The 20,965-nt window shown below is 37.1% G+C and overlaps 4 protein-coding genes and 1 pseudogene across 4 annotated transcripts; 2 read left to right on the top strand and 3 right to left on the bottom strand.

The window, feature by feature from the left end:
- Positions 1 to 444: 444 nt before the first annotated feature.
- LOC111484123 (hydroxyacylglutathione hydrolase cytoplasmic) lies at positions 445 to 6,010 on the top strand. Its single transcript, XM_023130594.1, has 7 exons — positions 445 to 696; positions 845 to 967; positions 1,132 to 1,293; positions 2,150 to 2,228; positions 3,911 to 4,024; positions 4,631 to 4,807; positions 5,678 to 6,010. The coding sequence occupies exons 1-7, from the start codon at positions 650 to 652 to the stop codon at positions 5,750 to 5,752; spliced, it is 777 nt and encodes a 258-aa protein (XP_022986362.1). The 5' UTR covers positions 445 to 649; the 3' UTR covers positions 5,753 to 6,010.
- A 717-nt stretch (positions 6,011 to 6,727) lies between these two features.
- On the top strand, positions 6,728 to 13,274 carry LOC111484114 (E3 ubiquitin-protein ligase RNFT1-like). The gene is made up of 8 exons (XM_023130582.1): positions 6,728 to 7,819; positions 9,006 to 9,082; positions 9,210 to 9,378; positions 9,823 to 9,911; positions 10,036 to 10,200; positions 10,381 to 10,458; positions 11,343 to 11,446; positions 12,835 to 13,274. Exons 1-8 carry the CDS (start codon positions 7,156 to 7,158, stop codon positions 12,938 to 12,940), a joined length of 1,452 nt encoding a protein of 483 aa, XP_022986350.1. The 5' UTR covers positions 6,728 to 7,155; the 3' UTR covers positions 12,941 to 13,274.
- Positions 13,275 to 13,821: 547 nt separating this feature from the next.
- On the bottom strand, positions 13,822 to 15,180 carry LOC111486944 (annotated as a pseudogene).
- Positions 15,181 to 15,675: 495 nt separating this feature from the next.
- LOC111484129 (cytochrome P450 714A1-like) lies at positions 15,676 to 16,045 on the bottom strand. Its single transcript, XM_023130606.1, has one exon. It carries the CDS (start codon positions 16,013 to 16,015, stop codon positions 15,704 to 15,706), a length of 312 nt encoding a protein of 103 aa, XP_022986374.1. The 5' UTR covers positions 16,016 to 16,045; the 3' UTR covers positions 15,676 to 15,703.
- A 1,090-nt stretch (positions 16,046 to 17,135) lies between these two features.
- LOC111484107 (cytochrome P450 714A1-like) lies at positions 17,136 to 19,619 on the bottom strand. The gene is made up of 4 exons (XM_023130568.1): positions 19,186 to 19,619; positions 18,358 to 18,829; positions 17,760 to 18,141; positions 17,136 to 17,693 (listed from the first exon to the last, which is right to left on the bottom strand). Exons 1-4 carry the CDS (start codon positions 19,607 to 19,609, stop codon positions 17,268 to 17,270), a joined length of 1,704 nt encoding a protein of 567 aa, XP_022986336.1. The 5' UTR covers positions 19,610 to 19,619; the 3' UTR covers positions 17,136 to 17,267.
- Positions 19,620 to 20,965: the final 1,346 nt, after the last annotated feature.

The raw sequence follows: 20,965 nt of genomic DNA, 5'->3' as shown, positions 1-20,965 counted from the left end.
GCACAATCGTTTGTAAACGTTTCCAGGGAGTCGATTGTGACCTTGTCCTTCTTTGGTTTCTTACACTTATGTTTCGGTGTCACATCCCTATGTACTCCTCCATTACCTAGTTAGCTATGTGTTATAAGCTAGATACTCCCCATAGGACTCCTCAATTCCCTCCGTTATTTATACCTTATGCCTTGTGCATATGCACGACGAGTCAGCATGCATATGTATGTTGAGTATCGTAATCATATGTTTTTACTAAAAATAGCATAATATCAGTATAAAGGACATTTGAGAGTATAATTTTGAGCTCAAGTTAGAATGAATTTTTTTACTTTTGTAATTTTTTTTGAACCCAAAAACAATCAAGATAATTTTTATGAACATTTTGATAATTCTTTTTGCAACTAATATACCTAAAAATAAAAGTTACGAAGAACACTTAAAAAGTAAGATTTTTTTTTAATAAATTATTAGTTTGAGCAATTTGACATGGAATACTAGATATTGCAGTCGGGACAATCTTGGGGAATCTTATATTTGAGTATCAACCTTATCCACCGTCGCCGATTTCCATCCGTGCTCTTTTTTGGACTTCATCGCCGAACTCAACGAATCAACTCGATCGTTTCTGGAGCTGGAAGAATCTGGTTCAGCACCGATGAAGATCCATTACATTCCTTGCTTGGAAGACAACTACTCTTACCTGTATTTTCTAATAAAATCCCCATATTCATATCTTCTGTTATTTTTCATTTCCGCTTCTCCAATATGAAATCGCAGTCGGATTGCATATTTGATTTTGTATAGGGTGCCTGTAGTTCTTTTTGATCATTGGATTCCGGGTGGATGTCAGGATCATCGATGAGAGCACTAAAGAAGCAGCGGTCGTTGATCCTGTGGAGCCAGAGAAGATTCTGAATGTTGCTAATGAACATGGCGTCCATCTCAAGCTCGTTCTTACGACTCATCATCACTGGCATGATTATTCCCCCTTTTCCCTTTTTCCTCTTCACTCATATATTGATTATTGACTTGTTTTTCATTTCGCTGCATCCTGTTTCTGTTTGTTTTCCTTGAATTGCTGGCTGATAATATTGGTTTGTGAAATTGTTCTTATTAGTATCGCCTTTTCCTTTTTAGGGATCATGCGGGGGGCAATGAGAAAATAAAGCAGCTGGTTCCTGGAATTAAAGTATATGGCGGTTCCATTGATAAGGTCAAGGGTTGTACAGATGCAGTAGAAAATGGGGATAAGATAACACTCGGTGCTGATGTTGTTATATTGTCTCTTCATACACCTTGGTATATCACTTTCTTTTTAATAAAGATTATCCCATCCTTAAAGAAACAGTATCATGTCATGATCCTTTTTGATTTATGTAGACTGGCTCTTGATTGAATTATTGGTTCCTACCATGATTTCCTATACTCCCTATCATTTTCTGCCCTAGTTTCTGAGTTTTTAATTTTAAAATGATAAATATGCTCTAGTTTCTGAGTTTTTAATTTTAAAATGATAAATATGCTTTCTTCCGAAGTGTTCGATCTAGATACGTCATAGGAGTGCAAAGCATTTAGTTCAATTTACTTATTCTAGGCAGAGGGTAGATATGGGAAATAAAGGATGTGCTCATGTGTTCACAAGGGTGTATGAGCGGGATCTATCGTACAATTAACAAACAAAGTAGTAGTCAAGATGGTGAGGGTGGGGATGTTTAGCTGGCTAGGAAGTATAAATAGGATATTCACTTGATCAGCAGTATTTTTGGCTGAGAGTCTGCATATTCTTGTCACTGTGAGACAGAATAAGAAAGAGTGAATATTCTTCTTTAAAGCTCCAAAAACGATTATTCATCTTTTCTCCTTCTCTGCTGTTGAGTTGTTATAATTCTAGCCATTTCAACAGGCCATTAAAACTTGTAAGCTTTTTCTTGGAAGTCAATAAAATTAAATCTTGATCTTTATCAGAATTGAACTCATGTTAATGGACCTATATATGCATGATTAGTCGTTATCTGAAGCAATTGTTTCATTTAACTCCATTTCACTTATTTTTGTGTGGGTGGTAGAGAGGAATACTTTTCCTTTATCTGTATTAATTGTTATTTCCCACCCAACTATTGTTCTTGATTTTCTTTTATTGGCCTTCTGTCATCAGCCACACCAAAGGGCATATAAGTTATTACGTCTCTAGCAAAGAGGGTGAGGACCCAGCTGTCTTCACTGGTGATACACTGGTAAGTTGATATGAAAAGCATCAATGATTGTTTGTGAATTTACTCAAACTTTCAATGGGATATTATTAATTCAGGGTGTTATTTTCATTTTGTCCATTTTGAATTAAAAAAATTTCTAATACAAAAAATTCACAGGAAATATTAGACATCCGTTAAATTACAAAAACCCAGGAGACTACAGAAGTGTCCTTGATTAGCCGATAGGCTCTGGTAATAGTTAAATTAACAACTAATAATAGTGCCCCCATCTTGGGGAACCTTGTTGACGTTAGGAGTTTAGGTTTTTTTGTAGCATCACCCACAATATAAATTGTTTGGAAGAGCTACTCTTGGAATTGTTGATTTATCCTACGGAAGCTCAAATCGTGGAAGTTGAGGCTAACTTGCAATTTTGTTATAAGAAAAGTGTACATATTTCTACTTGTTCAATGGAGAAAAAACCTCAAGTTTAAAAAATGAAAGATGGACTTAGACTCATACGCTACTTGCTCAAAAGCCTTGAAAACTTTCATAATCTTGGCCATGTGGCTACTCTTCTTTGGAGCTTCTATAGCCGAATTACCATATAGTGCTTAAAAGAGTATGAGACTCTTGCTCCACTATAATTCCTCTGTCTCCTCTAGAGATGTGCAAGGGGAAGTGTATGTCTTCCCTCAGACAAAGTTTTCGGGTCATTTGATGTAGTGTTTGACAGGATGCTGGTAAGTCACCCCGTTAACCAAGACCTTTTTGAGCAATTCCTTCTCACCGCATTAGAAGGCTCTTTATAAATTCTTAAGCCTGTTCGTTAATAACTAGAGTTGTACACATTTAATATCACTATAAATTCTCATTTTCTTTCTTAAATTGTTAGTTAAGCGCTGTACTTGAGCACTTAATGCATTGTTAGCTTGAACCAAGTTCATCATGACCTTGAGCAGGGTGCACCTATGTCTTTGTGAAGGGTGAAGGTGAAGCAACCTACTCACTTAGATGGGAGCAAGATGGATGACTTGTAATTGAATGTCAATTCTTTGGATTGATATGCTGAACGAAGTAATGGAGATAAGATCTTGGTCCAGATCTTGTGATTTCATTCCTTCTTTAGATTTTATCACAAACATTTAAGTTTTGCCAAGGACTAAAAACAAGTAGCAAATATTGGGTTTGCTGCTATGATAATTGTTGCTCAAACAAACCAAGTTTCTTGTGATCATTTTGTTTCATAAGGAAACTCCAGCACTCCTTAGAGATTCGGGCAATATTTTTCATTCTGTCGTTACCAATTCTCTAGGCCGTTAGGTTGGGTTTTTCATTTTTGGATTTTGTTGTGTGTGTTTGGGTGGGGCTGGGAGGATTATTTACTTCCCTAGCTATATGTACTGGTAACAATTTCATAACTTGTTCAAAGGGGTTAGATGTAATAGCATAAGGGGGAATCTCTTGTTCTGTAAGGAGATGGATTATCTCGATAGTAGTACTGATTTACGATCTGTACCTTTTCTTTCTCTTTAATGGGAAGTTATTTCTTACAATAAAAAAGCGTCCCAGTTTTGGGTATCATGTATCCAGTAGTACTTACTCTTCTGTCAGAACAATCCAGATCGTCAGTATATAGTTCTTTTATTTTCTTCTTGTACATAATTCAGTTGTTTCTTACTAGATAATACGTCACATCTTAACTTTGGTTTCTTTGTGTGTAGTTCATTGCTGGGTGTGGTAAGTTTTTTGAGGGAACAGCAGAGCAGATGTATCAATCTCTATGCGTCACATTGGGTTCACTGCCAAAGCAAACACGAGTGTATTGTGGCCATGAGGTAATTAATTATCTGACTCTTATCGGTTTTCTTCCCTGGTCGGGGTTCTTTCCTGGGTACATTAACTAGTTTTGAGTTTATTCTCTTAGTAGACTCCACTTTGAGGGATTTATTTTTGTTCGACTTTCCTTTTTCTACTTCCATTCATCTTAAGGTTTATGCTTTGGACATTCATGAAGAATGAACTTCGTTCTGGGTAGTAGTCAGGTTAACCTTCCTGGTTTTAGGTTTGCTGATGTGACATTGAAATCCGAGAAGAACGAGCTAAATAGGATAAAAAAGTGGTGGAGGATTTTGGTCAGAAACGATCCAATAAGGAGTGGATTTAGCATAATTTCTTTATGGTTTTTCGAACGAAAACTTATTAGATGGTCAATCGCACACACTTTTTCACGTCAAGGTTAAATTTGAAACACGTATATAAGTTTAAGGTGCAAGAAATTGAAAGTTTAGAGTACAAATTGATGCAACTCGATTCTTCAAACTATTTTTTCCCAATTAAGTTCACTGTTGCCATGCCTTTCTTGTAAAACTTATTTGAATTTCCAGAACGTTTTGTTGTTGGTTCTTTTTCTGAGGTTAACTAAAAGTTCTCTTTTTGTACAGTATACGGTGAAGAACTTGCTGTTTGCTCTGACAGTTGAACCAGACAACGAGAAGATAAAAGGTAAGTTGTTGTGGGCTCAGGGCCAGCGGCAAGCCGGACACGCCACTGTTCCCTCGACCATTGAAGAAGAAATGGAGACAAATCCTTTCATGCGAGTTGATCTACCTCAACTTCAGGTACTCACTCCTATTCTTTAAGGTTCTAAATCTCTTACACATAATTAGTTTACAAGTAAAAGTAATTTATAAGTGTAACGGCCCAAGTCCACTGCTAGCAGATATTGTTTTCGTCGGGCGACTTTCGGGCTTCTCCTCAAGGTTTTTAAAACGCGTATGCTAGGGAGAGGTTTCCACACTCTTATAAACAATGTTTCATTCTCCTCCCTAACCGATGTGGGATCTCACAACCCATCCCCTTCGAGGCACAGCGTCCTTGCTGGCACTCGTTCCCTTTTCTAATCGATGTGGGACCCTCCAATCCACCCCCTTTGTGGCCAGCGTCCTTGCTGGCACACCATCTCGTGTTCACCCCCCTTCGGGGCTCAGCCTCCTCGTTGGCACATCGGCCAGTGTCTGGCTCTGATACCATTTGTAACGGTCCAAGCCCACTGCTAGCAGATATTGTCCTCTTTGGGCTTTTTGTTTCGGTCTTTCTCTCAAGGATTTTAAAACGCGTCTGTTAGGGAGAGGTTTCTACACCCTTATAAAGAATGATTCATTCTTCCCCGACTGTTGTGAGATCTCACAAGTATCATAGACATTGCTTTTTTATATGTGTTTTACCTCCGAGGTTGGTCAAGAATGATTGGTTAATTGCCTTGCGGAAAGAAAGCTTCACTTCCAATTTCTTTTCAACATGCGTAGGGATTCGAATAATGGCTACGAAGCTTTAAAGTCTTATCTCACGGACCAATCATCTGTTCTTTGATTTGTAATAATCGTAGAGAAATCTCTAATTAACTATAGAACACGATCTATTATAATCACATATCATTATTCATGCAAAACGGCATTTTGGTGCCTGATGTGGTAGTTTTGGCGTTGCAGGAGAGGGTAGGTAGTCATTCTCCGGTAGAAGCTATTGGAGAAATCAGGCGGCTAAAGGACATCTGGAAGGGTTAAGTTGACTGATACCAAACCCATGTCATAGTTTGGGGACAGAATCTGCTGATAAGAAAGCTTGCGCGTGGCTTTACGCTGTGTAGTAAAGGGTGCAACTGCAACTTTCTTTCTTTCAACTGTGGTAATTACCATTATGTTTCACACTTTTATATGGCGTTGGAGTCTTGTGCATATTACATAATGTTTCTTTGATTCCCAAAATGGGGTATTCTTAGCCCATATGGTATGGTAAAAATTTGAGAATATCATTTTATCTAACATAAGATTACATAAATTAGATGCGACAAAATTGAAGAGTTGACAATATAATATTATAAGATAAAGTTAATTTCTTTTCCAATAAGGTTACATTAGTGCTGTATGAGTTTAATTTCTTTCCGAATAAGGTTACATTAGTGATATTTATGATATTTATGAACTAAGATGGGACTATATTATAAATTACTTATAAGAAATTTAATTGCATGTAGAGTTAGAATATTCTGTGTAAGATTTGTTTCCTTATTTATTTTTAAAGATCTTAACAAAATGAATGTGGATCTGATGTATAAATAGGACCTTAAAAAGATCTTTTTGGTACATAATAATATAAAAAATATAAGAATATAATAATATTACTTCTTTCTAATTTACATTATTTTTTCATTTAAAGTAGTGCGAAACTATTTCTTAAAACGAAATTTTAAAAATTAAAAATACAAAATAGTATATAAAAAATTAAATTTGTATGATATATATATATTTTTCTCTATTATATTGCTCAGTACGTTCATAGTCGATGGACAATAGGTGATATTCCGGTCCTCTTTTAAGAAGTATTTTCAAGATAAATAATTGTCTAAATCATCTTTAAACTCTTATTTTATTTGATGGATTAAAGGTATTCATGACTTTTGAAATTTAAAAAATATTTAAATATTTATGTATATACCAAAATGAGTATTGTTTTTTCTTGACTAAAGCTTCAACGGTCTGCTTTCTTCGTATCTGTCACAGACTCTTCAAGAGGCTGAGGCTATGAGCATTGAGCTGAATTAGTTGCATTTTTTGTGCCAATACGACTCGGCTTCCTCGGGCACTCCCTTCCCTTCCACCCTTTGCTTTTCTCTACGTCCCATTCTCCATTCAATTCTTCATTTTTTCCTCACCCAGTTTCTTCAATTTTCTTTTCCTTCCCCAAATCCACCGGCGACCCTCTGACCTATCTCCCTCCGCCGCCTTCCGACGGAATCACCGTCATTACCAGCTGTTTAGGCCTGTTTTCTCGTTGCCCATCATCGTAATTTTGTTTTCAGGCGGTGGGATTTCGAGGGGTCGGATCGGTATAGGTTTTGAAAGGAGGGGGAAGGTCGAAGATCGAAGATCGAAGATTAGGGATTTTGGTCACTTGGGCATCTCAGAAAATGGAGACATCGGCTTCTAATTCCGATCCTTACTCCAATTCTTCTTCACCCACAAATGCTCGTACCTCCTCCAGATATGGGGTCTCGCTCCCTTCGCTGAATTTCTTCCGTTCGCCTTTGTCCGTCATCTTGGATTACTCTGGAATTCTTCCCACTAGGGTTGTTCGTCATGAATCGGAGCCTGTAATCAACGCCGCTTCCACTCCTGATTTGCGGGTTTATTCTCAAAATCAAAATCACTTAATGACCACTTCTTCGTCTTCTACTGCCTCAACCTCTTCCGGTAATACCGTCTCCTCTGGGGAGGTTTCGATTAGGATTATTGGGTCTGGTGAGCAAAATCCTTCTCCCAGTGTGTTGTTGCCGCCAAATCAGGCTCCGGTTGGACAAGCGGGTTATGAGCAAAATGCCAGGCTTCCTATTTCTGGGGATCAGCCGGAATCCCCTGACGAGGAACGAGTTCCTTTGGTGTCAACTTCTTCTTCATCTATTCAATCTGGAAGTAGTCGTGTCCATGCAGAATCTGGAAATGGCACGGAAGAGACTGCCAATAGGGATTCGTCATACCAGAGATATGATATTCAGCAGGTTGCCAGATGGATTGAACAGATTCTTCCATTCTCTTTGCTATTGCTGATTGTCTTTATCCGTCAGCATTTAGAAGGTGCGCTCTTTTGCCCTCCCACAATTGTTTCAAATTTCATTGCCTTTTACACTTGGCACCACTTTGACAGATCATAGATTGTCGGTATCAAATATCATACTAGTGTTGGTTGTAAATTTCAACACTTAACTTGGTTGTTACTAGTCCTTGTTAAGATACGAGTTAGTGAGAACGCTGGCCATTGTTTTGTTGGATCTATTAAAATTTCGCTCCGTTAGTCCCTGTACTTTTTAGCTGACTTACGGCTTGATTGCAGAGGATAAGGTTTGATTTGAATACTGGTTTGGTGTGGTAAATTGCGCTGGATGTGTTTTTCCATGCTTGAGTACTGAAATTCCATTGCCGCAACTCTAAAAACTACTGCAGTATATTGAAGGGTTTCTTGCAACGTAGTTGTTGTATGTGGTAGTGATAAAATCATCCAGAAAATAGAATCGCATCAGAACTAGTTTACTGTCTAATTTTTAGAATTGAAGCCTTGTGAAGAAAAATAACTGAATTAACATTGTTGATAATTGGTTTCTATTACTAGAACATGTTTTCATGTATTGGAAAATCAAATATGCGTTGAAAAGGCAACTCATGGGAGTGGGGAAGAAGGTGTTGAGAAAGAAGTAGAGGAATACTGTATCGGTCCAAGCCCACCGCTAGCAGATATTGTCCTCTTTGGGCTTTTACAAATGGTATTAGAGCCAGACACCGGGCGGTGTGCCGATGAGGACGCTAGGTCCCAAAGGGGAGGATTGTGAGATCCCATATCGGTTGGAGAGGGGAATGAAGCACTCCTTATAAGAGTGTGGAAACCTCTTCCCAGTAGACACGATTTAAAAACCTTTAGGGGAAGCCTTGAAAGGGAAAGCCCAAAAAGACAAAATCTGCTAGCGGTGGGCTTGGACCGTTACGAATACTGTGGCAAGAGTTATGGTAGTATCAAATCATTTGGTTTGGAGATGTCACTTTACCATTCAACTTTGGAACATATTTTTGGATATGTTTGTTTGGTAGTCAACATATACCTCAACCATCTTCCATTACTTAAACAAAGGGAGTTGTAACGCTATTATTGGATGTAATCACATAGGCAAGTAGTGTTCATTTTATTTATTATTTCATTGTCTTCGTCATTTTACTCTCTTGCTGTAACATTCTTCTGAATGGTGAGAAATTATTTCTTTGACATTTCCAGGTTTTTTCATCACAATTTGGGTATCAGCTGTTCTGTATAAGTCGAACGATATTGTCAAGAAACAGACTGCTCTAAAGGTGGTGTTAACCTAAACCCAGAATTCATCTTATCTATTAGAATTTATGAAGTTATTTCCTTTTCAACTTCATTGAGAATCCTTGCAAGAAATATATACTGAAGATTACTTTTTTTTTCCTTTTTTAGGGGGAGAGGAAAATTTTTGTCCTTGCCGGTACTTCTATCGCATTTTTGGTTCATGTAATTGGGATTTACTGGTGGTGTCATAGTGATGATCTTCTGTACCCGTTAGTCATGCTTCCACCAAAGACAGTTCCACCTTTTTGGCATGCCTTGTACATCATTTTGGTTAACGGTAATAATTTTTCCCACTGCTTTAGCTCATTAATTTTCTGTAAATATAGTGATTGGATTGACAATGGAATGGAGCTTTGGAACATGTATGCAAAATTTCACCCTGGTGTATTATGTGTTCTGCACTCTGGTCAGTATTACAATGCTGTTTCTAATTAGATAGCCTGAATGGCAATATAACAAGGACGGAAAATGGTGTATTATCTTTATGCTATCTATTTGGAACTTGCCACCATAGTTTTAAAGATACGAACGCTGATAATTGCAAAAAAAGTGGAAGAATGTAGTTTGCTTTCCTTTTCGTTTTTAGATTGTCCAATCTTCCTCGTATTCTGACTTTTTCGTTGTATTTCTCTCACAATTTTATGTGCTATTTTTCAAACGTTCCATTTTAATATACCTATTACCCTTTTGGCTTTGATGTTGGACTGTATCGTGTTGTTAGATACGATGGTGAGGCAGTTGGCAATGGCTTTCAAATGTCTTCTTCTTATCTACTACAAAAATGGCAGAGGCCATAATTTTCGCCGGCAGGTATTGTGGGTTCTCAAGATTAATCATATGATGTGTGTCTATCTCATATTAACCATTAATGTCATTGTAATATCTGACAATCACTTTGTTGTAGTTCTCTGATTGGTTATAGTTCATGTTTTAGGGTCAAATTTTAACGCTTGTGGAATACTCTCTTCTGTTGTACCGTGCATTATTACCAGCACCCGTATGGTACCGGTTCTTCTTGAATAAAGATCAAGGGAGCCTCTTTTCATCACTGACAACAGGATTGTATTTAACCTTCAAGCTAACGTCTGTGGTTGAGAAGGTTTGCTTTTAACATCCTTGAGATATAGTCTCTTTTCATTTTTTTAATGAATGTTTCATATTTTGTTTAAAAAATTTATATATTTATACTCTTGAATGAGCACTTAATGATTTAATATTATGTTATAGTTCTTCGAAACCGAAGTGGTTCACGATCTTCTTTTCCTTATTTCCTCTTTAGATTCAATCATTCGTTGCTGCATTTAAGGCTCTATCACAAAAAGAAGTTCATTATGGATCATATGCCACATCAGAACAGGCAAGTACACTTATTATGTCTATTGGTAGTCTCATTTGACATCTTTAAAAGAGCTTCGTGTCTCTCCCTGCATATGACTCTACACAACTACTTTCTTATTCCAACTAATAAATCCCTCGAATAACAAAACGATACAACTATTTGTTGAATCCTTTTAGATGATTCAATGTCTCCTTTAATGCTTTCTTAATGTTACGAGTCATCCCTTCTTACAAGTCTTGATAATTGGATTCCCTTGTTGCTATCTCATGGATTCATGATAGTATTATGCCTACTGGGTACTGGATTCGTGGGAGAAACGACATCGCTTTTCTTTTTGATGAAGTACTCCAATGTCCCCCTATCTTTTGTTGTTGTGGAGACTTAAACCTTTGTTCCTGTTGAAGTTGCATGATTGAGTCATCCCATATTACTATATGATGTCGTCGACTCAACTTATCATGCTGACATTCTTGAACAAAGCACTGATTGAGGATTTATGCATTTCTAGTTGTTGTCTTGCATAAAATAACTAAGGTCATTGATATATCCTGTTTAATATTTGTTCTAGGACGTACTCGTGTATTTCTAAAACTTTCATCGAAAATGTCTTTCTACTTGTTGTCTCGATTTTAGTTTTCATTTTTTTTTATTCATCAAGAGAAAAATAGTTGTTATCATGATTCGGCAATTGGTCCTGATCATTTCCTGCAAAATATCACCCATATGGAACCAGGAGAAGTTTTTGACATTAGTTTTGTTATGTACACGATTGATTAAATGTATTGTCTCCATCCTAATAAATATCTATGTCCTGTGATTTCTCTAAGGTTACATTATGAAAGAGTAGAAATAATTCTATTCCAGTAAGTTTTCCATATACTTTTTTTTTCACTCCATTGAAGGTAAATGCTGCGGGAGACCTCTGTGCTATCTGCCAGGAGAAGATGAATGCTCCAATCCTGTTACGTTGTAAGCACATCTTTTGTGAAGATTGTGTTTCTGAATGGTTAGTATGATGACTTCACTTTTTCTTGTGTTTTCTGAATACTTCCAACAGTTCATTACTATATTCATATCAGACTTCCATAGGACCAAGATATGAATTTAACCGTAGTAATTATTAAGCTCTTTATCAACAAAAAGTTCTTGCTCCTCTTGGCTTGGAGAAAAACTGAAGGGCGTTATAATGCTTCTCTTTGGTTTGGAGTTGTATGGTATTAGTATAAGAATGTGAAGAATGAAGCTGCTGTAGTGCAAACGAGGCAATAGAGGTTGAATACATAGAAGTGGGAGTTTTTATTTATTTATTTTTATAATATATACAAATGAAAGATTGTACAAGGGCAAACAAAAAAAAAAAAGGCCTATTAATGAAAAACCCCAAAACTAATTACAAGGATGGAATCCGATCCAAAAGAATGAGACTAAGAGGGTAATTATGAAAAGCCTGATTAATGAACATCGCCCACAAAATGTCGAAAAACAAGTCGGTCACAAGACTATTCCTTTTGAAATGAAAAAACACAGAAAGGTGCTGCAGGGCGAGTGCCTAGTTGTCCGCCTTGGCTGCCTTCAAGTTGCAATGGCCCTACGTCGCCTCACCTCACTCCATAGGCATGCACTTGGGGTTGCCTTGAAAACACTGGTATATATATAGTGGGTTTAAGTTATTATGATAACAACAAGGGTCAAATTGACTCGGAGGAACATGCACATTTCAGTTATGGAGATGACTTTTGTGGAAAAGTATATGATAAATGGATGTGATTCTGCTTCCTCCATCCTTCTTAGGATGAATATTCACTGTTTAATTGGACTACAGTGCCTTAAACTCGAAAGTTTATGCCCGTTACGCTTGTAATTGATATCGATAAAACAATTTGCAATCTAAAACAGCATTGTTTCTGAAAAATTTATGTAAATCTGGACAACACTGCTCCAGCTTAGGAGCTACATCATGTAGCAACTTGCCAGTTTATGAGTTTGTAGGTAGCTACATCATGTAGCAACTTGCTGACTTGGGTTTTTAAACCAACTTGGAGAAGTTAGGATTCTGAGATTCTTTGCTAGAGAAGCCTATTTATGGACATTCAAGAATTTTTTAGACAATTCTACTCTTAAACCTTAAAGTATACCAGGGGTTAAATTTTGGTCGATGAAGAGTACTCGCCTCTTTGTAATTATCTTGTAGGGATATTTTGGATTAGTCTTTTTTTGCATAATAGTTAGTTTAGGGGTTTTGGTTCGATTCTATTGGTCGTTTTGTGGGTTCGTTTTTTTTGTTTTCTTTCGTTCTTCACACTAGACATACATGTACCCATATCAGGAATTAGTTTCAGCTGTTACAACTGTGATTACGCTTTCGTTGACTGGTTCGATGTCTCGTTTTCTCAGGTTTGAAAGAGAAAGAACTTGCCCTCTTTGCCGGGCACTCGTAAAGCCTGCAGAACTTCGAACATTCGGTGATGGGTCAACCAGCTTACTCTTCCAGTTGTTTTAGACGAAAAGTTTCAATTACTCGACATAACAATACTCTCACTTCAACAAAGAAAGATATTGTTTATCAGATGGAAACAGGGGGAAGTAGAAGAACAAAGAAAAAGGGAAAACTAGACATCGAGGCAAGTCTTAAGATATTGTCAAATTTAAAATGCTTTATAATCATTGAGAGCTGTTTATATGAATTGTTGGAGGTAAGTGTTATCTGTAAAGATTAATTCCCTGTAATTTAGGTCTGGAAAGGGCTGCCATGTGAATATGATGGTCAGTCTGTTGTGATGGTGTAAACAGAATTTGATATTGATTTCTATGTCAAGTAATTGTTGTTCCATGCACCGTCTTTCATGTTACAAATTCCAGACATTGTCGTTCCATGCACTTTTTGAGGTGTTCTTTTTTGTCTGTCATGACTTTTATACCGACTTTTATAGTCGATTCAATCTGTCTATCATTTTGATTACTTGGATAAATAGAGAGTTGAAACATTTACGAGATTAAAATTCATGAGAAAGTAGATAATCCACTGTCCCAATGAAGTAGAGAATCATGTCAAGATTAACGGTTATTAGAATGTGGTACTTAATCCACCGTCTTAAAAAAATTTCAAATTTAAATGATCACGATTGAAGTTGTTTTTAAGATGGTCTTGGCATTAAAAGCATGAAAGCTTATTTATCAAGGTACTTGAGGGGTTTTTGCCAACATAATTGACACCAGATGTACTGAGATTGACATAACCTCAGTGCAAATAGTGAGAGGTTTCCTAGACATCAGTGCAAACGACACACTAAGTTGATATAGGGTACATTTGGTGGGGTATGGTTTAAGCCTATTAAAAACCATTACATTTATAAGCCTAAACACAACTCACCTGCATACTATTTAGTAACTCAACTTCTTACACTCTAATTTAAACCCTTTGACCACAATCTTCACACGGTTTGAAGGCCCCACAACCATTCTAAAAGAAGGGGAATGACGATACTCAAAAGACAGCGAGAGTCTAAACTTCGAAACTATAAGAGAAATTATGATTTTCAACTCAACCAATGCAAAGTTCTTCCCCAAGCACAATCGTTGACGTACTCCAAATGACATGTGGAGTTGTGGAACCTTGCAGGCCTGGGCTATACCGTCTGCAAACCGTTCTGGCTTGAACTCATTCGCATCTTCTCCCCATATTTCAATTTCTTTGCGTAGCGTCGGTATCAAAGTCCATATGCAGACACCCTTTGGAATAACCACGTTCCCAAGTTGTACCTCATCAAATGTCTCCCTCGCTACAAATGCGCCCGGCGGGTACAACTGCAATGTTTCTTGAACCACCAAACTCACCTATACACATTGATCATTTCAGACACAAGGGAGAATATGTTCGGTTGTTAAAGAGAGACATTTTACCGATTTGAGTTGAGAAATCGCCGTCATGTCGAAGCGACCGTTAGGGCAAGTGTGAGAAAACTTGGAGCTGATACGGTCTTGCCAATCGGGATGGAGGGCGAGGAGCATCAAGGACCAAGCGGTGGTGACGGCGGTGGTGTCATGGCCGACAAAATACATGGTCTTGCAGTTGTCAACGGTGAAGTTTTTGAAGGACTGTTTGGCTCGTAAACTTGAGTCAGTCATGGTGGCCTCCATTATCAGCTACAACAGATCCTTGTCAGACGAGGAGGTTTTGGAGCATTGTTCTTGGTGCTGTTGAACTGTCTCCCATATTGACGAGTTGATCTCCTTTTCCAACTTTTTGATTCTTCTGTGTTTGCTTGGTTTAAAAAATCTGTCACTGTTCATCATCATTTCTAAGTTTTTCTAGTCAATGTTATGGGCTTACAAACAAAATTAAGATTATTAATGCTGCTTTTGAAAGTTCATGGACATCTTGAAAAAGTGACAACGATTTTTCTACGTTTCGTATATTAACGTAACGATAAGAGTATTCTTTAACTTTTAAAAAATGTTTAAAGGCGTCAAACGATAACAATAATGATATCAAACAAACCTTAAAGAAATGGAACCAACTAGAAAGTTCTCCCCGCAAAGCAACTTTTGAAGATCCGTAATCTTGGTGAAAATCTCCTTACCCTTCTCATACGAGCTCCCAAAGCAAGCTCTAGATATCACGTCGGCCGAGTATTCTTTGAGATCCTCATCCACTTCAATCTCCGCCATGGATCCATCTCCGATCCTTGCCTCCCATTTCTCTATCAAGGATGACCCCGCCTCAGCCATCAGTACCACCATTGGACACAATGACACCGTGGCCAAGGATCGGAGCGAACTTTTTTTTGACGTCCAAGGGCTTACCCAAGGTGAGATTGTTGGAGAGTTTCAAGTCCCTCGCTAGCTCCACCTTGTTGGCTTACAAATGCTGCTTCAAAAATTTAATTTCTATTTATAATAGTCGAACCCTACCACTAGCAAATATTATCAGCTTTGGCCCGTTATGCATAGAAGTTAATATCATAATTTCTAAAACCCGTTTGCTAGGGAGAAATTTTTACACTCTTATAAGAAATGTTCGGTTATCTTCTCATCTATATTCATCCAAAAAATAAAGGTAGAAATTAGTAGAGGTGTTCAAAAAAACTTGAGAACCGGAAAAGTTCGATCAACCCAATTCAACCCGTACAATTATGAACTTATTTAAGTTAGGTTGAGTTTCAATAAATGAAAATTTTATATTCGAATTTCTCCTCAAGAACTTGAACCAACTTTAACTCCGATTCAACCTAACCTCAATTGGAGTGGGTATTAGCCAAATACCCTATTGCTTCCTCCACTTAAAGAAATAAGGGAAGACGGTGGATGTATAATCATGAGCCACAATCGCCGACGCATGACGCGGCGGAGGAGCCATGGCTGCTGCTTCCAACTGGATCTTCTTCATCTCCGGCAAGTTACCAAACAGAGCCGACGGTGGCGGACCCATCACGCCCTGTTCTCCCAGCTTCCTCCTCAGCTCCGCCGTCTTCCTCCATGCACTATAGAAGTACAAATGGACCAACACCGCCACCACCGCCACCGCAATCGCGGCCGGAAAAACAGGCACAAAGCCTCTAATTACAGCCCCCTCCATCGCAATCCAAAACTTAAGCTTTCTTATGATTTTCCCTCTAGTAATCTTCTGGGCATTATATAGAAGAAGAAAAAAATGTAATAAAGGAACGATTTATGAGAGGAACACAATGATTTGATATTGTCCATCTTAAACATAAATTCTAGTGACTTTACTTTAGGCTTTTCAAAAAAATCTCATACCAATAGGATTTGAGGATTCACAAATATAAATATACTATTAAATAATAAATATCTACACCACATTTTCATTCCTATTAATTATATATATTTTCTTTTTCTATGCTTCAAAAGGAATTTGATAGTAATCTTAGCAAATTTAATCACTTTTCTAATATCAAATATTTCTGAAAAGCAACTAATTCCTTTTAATTTAGAATTTTGAAGGGTCGAATGGATAAACAATAAGAACATTTTGAATACCCATTTTACGTGTTGATATCTATAACATGTTGGATTAATTAGTATTAATGATAGTTTAAGACGTTTTATTGTATTTTAGGTTAGTGATTAGATAAACTTCCTGCAGATTAGGCTAATTATCGGTGAACCCTATCTTTTATTTGTGTTTTTCTTTTTTTAAAAAAAAGTTCATGGTTATATTTGTTTTTGTTAGTGATAATCTGGTTGATTCTTTCACCATTTTTATGGGAAGAAAAAGGGTTTTTTCCCTTAGTATATTGGCATACACAATGGAAGATTCCATGAGCTAAATATCTGCTATAAGAAAGAGATTGAGAGTTTAGAAGTTTTGATTTTGATCACGTAAAGTTTATTAAAAGTTGTCGGATATGATGCGTTTGAATTATTTAGGTGCAGAAATGTAAATTGATGAATGTCGAAAATTATTAACGATAACTATTTGTTAGATGTTACACCTCTCGACAAACCTCGATATATTGTTCGTTTTGATAAGACTTCATGATTTTTTTTTTTTTCTGCTCATGAAGATACTTATGATCTTCTCGTTATCTGCCAATGTGAGACTTTGACCACACAGGTCTTATTTGTTCTCCTCTCAAGCTTCAACAAGAATTTGGTTTTGTCGATGCTCTTTTGAGATTACCGAAGTCGGTATTGGGTACATTTGGTGGCTCATGGACTAAGCCTATCAAAAACCATTACATTTATAAGCATAAACACACCGTACTATTTAGTAACTCAAACTTTTTAAACCTAACCCATAACTCAGGCCGTTTATAAACAGAACCTTAAACTAAATAACATCATCTCTAGACTTCTTTAACTCTAATTCAAACCCTTTGAAGCACAATCTTCACACCGTTTGAAGGCCCCACGATCATATTATAAGAAGGAGAATGACAATACTTAGGAGATAGCGAGAATCTAAACTTAGAAACTATAAGAGAAATTATGATCTTCAACTCAACCAATGCAAAGTTCTTCCCCAAGCACAATCGTTGACCTGCCCCAAAGGGAATGTAGAGTTGTGGGACCTTGCAAGCCTTAGATATACCATCCGCAAACCGTTCTGGCTTGAACTCATTCGCATCTTCTCCCCATATTTCAATATCTCTATGTAACGTCGCAATCAAAGTCCATATGCAGACACCCTTTGGAACGATCAAGTTCCCAAGTCGTACCTCTTCAAATGTCTCCCTCGACACGAATGCGCCCGGTGGGTACAACCGCAACGTTTCTTGTACCACCAAACTCACCTATACACATTGATCATTTCAGACACAAGGGAGAATATGTTCGGTTGTTAAAGAGAGAAAGTTTACCGATTTGAGTTGAGAAATCGACGTTATGTCAAAGCGACCGTCAGGGCAAGTGTGAGCAAACTCGGAGTGGATACGGTCTTGCCAATCGGGATGGAGGGCGAGGAGCATCAAGGACCAGGCAGCGGCGATGGCGGTGGTTTCATGGCCGGAGAAATACATGGTCTTGCAGTTGTCAACGATGAAGTTTTTGGAGGACTGTTTGGCTGGTAAACTTGACTCAGTCATGGCGGCGTCCATTATCAGTTGCAATAGATCCTTGTCGGATGAGGAGGTTTTGGAGCACTGTTCTCGGCGCTGTTGAACCGTCTCCCATATTGATGAGTTGATCTCCTTTTCCAACTTTTTGATTCTTCTGTGTTTGCTTGATTTAAAAATTTTGTTACTGTTCATCATTTCTACGATTTTTTAGTCGAGCGTTATGGACTTACAAAAAGAAAAAATTTAAGGTTATTAATGCTACTTTTGAAAGTTCATGGATATCTTAATGGTTTTATCTAGGTTTCCATACATGTATTAACGCTAAGAGTATTCTTGAACTTTTAAAAAATGTTTAAATGTGTCAAACGATAACGATAACAATAATGGATATCAAACGAACCTTAAAAGAACAGAACCAACTAGAGTGTTCTCCTCGGAAAGCAGCTTCTGAAGATCCCTAATCTTCGTGAAAATCTCCTTCCCCTTCTCGTACGAGCTCCCAAAGCAAGCTCTAGCTATCACGTCGGCCGAGTATTCTTTGAGATCCTCATCCACTTTAATCTCCACCATGGATCCATCTCCGATCCTCGCCTCCCATTTTTCTATCAAGGACGACCCCGCCTTAGCCATCAGTGCCACCATGCCTCGGACCCGGTCCATGAAGAACTCGGGGGCGATGATCTTGCGCTGCAGCACCCAAAGGGAGCCGTTGGTGGTGGTGATGCCGTGGCCAAAGAGGGGAGCGGACCTTTTGTTGATGACCAAGGGCTTGCCCAAGTTGAGATTGTTGGAGAGTGTTAAGTCCTTCACTATCTCCACCTGGGTGGCGTACAAATGCTGCTGCGTCCCTGTCGAGTATGTGTATAATGGACCTGCCAAGCAAAAAAAATTTGTAAATATTATCAATTTTGACCGATTATGTATAGACATTAACATCACGGTTTTTAAAATACGTCTGCTAGTGAGAAATTTTCACACTCGTACAAGGAATGTCCGGTTCTCCTCTCATCCATACTCATCCAAAAATAAAAGTAGAAATCATTTGAAGTGTTCAAAAAACTCGAGAACCAGAAAAACTCGATCAACCCAACTCAACTCATATGATTATAACCTTATTTAAGTTGAGTCGAGTTTAAACCAATGAAAATTTTATAATTTTAAACTAGTTTGCTACTAGAAGAACCGGAACCAACTTAAACCTCAAACGGAGTCAGAATTAGCCAAATACCGTATTGCTTCCTCCACTTAGCGAAATAAGGGAAGAGGGTGGATGTATAATCATGAGCCACAATCGCCGACGCATTACGCGGCGGAGAAGCCATGGCCGCTGCCTCCAACTGGATCTTCTTCATCTCCGGCAAGTTACCGAACAGAGCCGACGGTGGCGGACCCATCACGCCCTGTTCTCGCAGCTTCCTCCTCAGCTCCGCCGTCTTCCTCCATGCACTGTTGAAGTACAAATGGACCAACACCGCCACCACCGCCACCGCAATCGCGGCCGGAAAAACAGGCACAAAACCACTAATTACAGCCCCCTTCATGGCAATCCAAAACTTAAGCTTTCTTATGATCTTCCCTCTTGTAATCTTCGGGGTATTATATAGAGAAAAAAAATACGTAATAAACGAAGAGATCGAAACTATTTTTATCATACTCTAAAAAGGAATTAATGAAACATTAAAAAAAATGTCACAAATATAAATATACTATAAATAATAGACATCATAAAATTGAGACATCCACATTTTATTTACATTAATATTTTAAACTTTCCCTTTTATTTTATTTTATTATTATTTTTTTTTTTTGTGTGTGAAATTCATTTTATTTTAGAATGTTTAAATGAAATATTGAATAGATTTAGATAAAAAAAAATTGAGTACTCATTTTAGATGTTGGTGATTAATTAATGCTAATATAGTATTAACGATAACTTAAGACGTTTCATTATATTTTAGGTTAGTGATTTGATAAACTTCCTCTTTTTAATAGCGGATTATTTAGGCTAATTATTGGTGAACTCTATCTTTTATAAGTAAGAGTGTACTAGTTTAGAAGTTTTGATTTTGATTACGTAAAGTTTTATTTAAAGTTATCAGGGCTAATGTATTTTAGGTACCGTTCGAGTTACTTGAGTGCATAAAAGTATATTGATGAATGTTGAGAATTATTAACGATAATTATTTGTTAGAGATTACAGTTCTCAATAGACCTCAACAATAATATGATATTGTTCGTCTTATAAGACTTCATGACTTTGTTTGTTTTTTTTTTCTTTTTCCTCAAAATATTTTATATTAATTGAAGATATTTATGATCTTCTCGTTATTTAGTCAATGTGAGACTTGGACCACACAGGTCTTATATGTTCTTCTCTCGAGCTTCAACAAGAGTTTAGTTTTATCGATTACCAAGCTTATCTAATTGAACTTAACCATGGTTTACTTTGCTGTAAAGTTATTGAGGCTTACTATATTTTCTATTAAACTTAAATTTATTTAAGGTAATTAGTAATGGTTAGTTAATACTAATTTATCAGTTAATTAGGTTATATTAAATAATATTTTTAAGTCTGGAGATAATAATATCTTAAAATATTTAAAATAATAATATAATTAACGGTAACAGTTGGCGCTTGGGTTTGAAGTTTGAACTTCCAAGGGCAGAAACGTCCATATCCAACCAACCAAGAACCAACGGTCTTTAAAATGTAAATATAATTATTAATTAGCAATAATGCATGCAAATTTAGCAATCGCTTTACGACATGTCGTCCACCGTCCCCACCAATCAATTCCTTTATCATTTCTTTTCTTTCATTCATTCCTTTTTCTATATTATTGTCCTTGTTTCATTATAATATAATTTTTTTTAATTAAGTTTCTAGATATATATATATATATATATATATACTTTTTGTTTTTAGAATATAGACAAATAATTGAAATATATTTTTAATAGAGAAGAAAACTGATGTGAGTGAAATATTGACAAATAGCATATCGGAA

Source organism: Cucurbita maxima, unplaced genomic scaffold (assembly GCF_002738345.1).
Source record: "Cucurbita maxima cultivar Rimu unplaced genomic scaffold, Cmax_1.0 Cma_Scf00001, whole genome shotgun sequence".
NCBI classification, from domain to species: Eukaryota; Viridiplantae; Streptophyta; class Magnoliopsida; order Cucurbitales; family Cucurbitaceae; genus Cucurbita; species Cucurbita maxima.
Note: the sequence above shows the minus strand (reverse complement) of the source record. Positions and strands in the feature narration are given on the sequence as shown.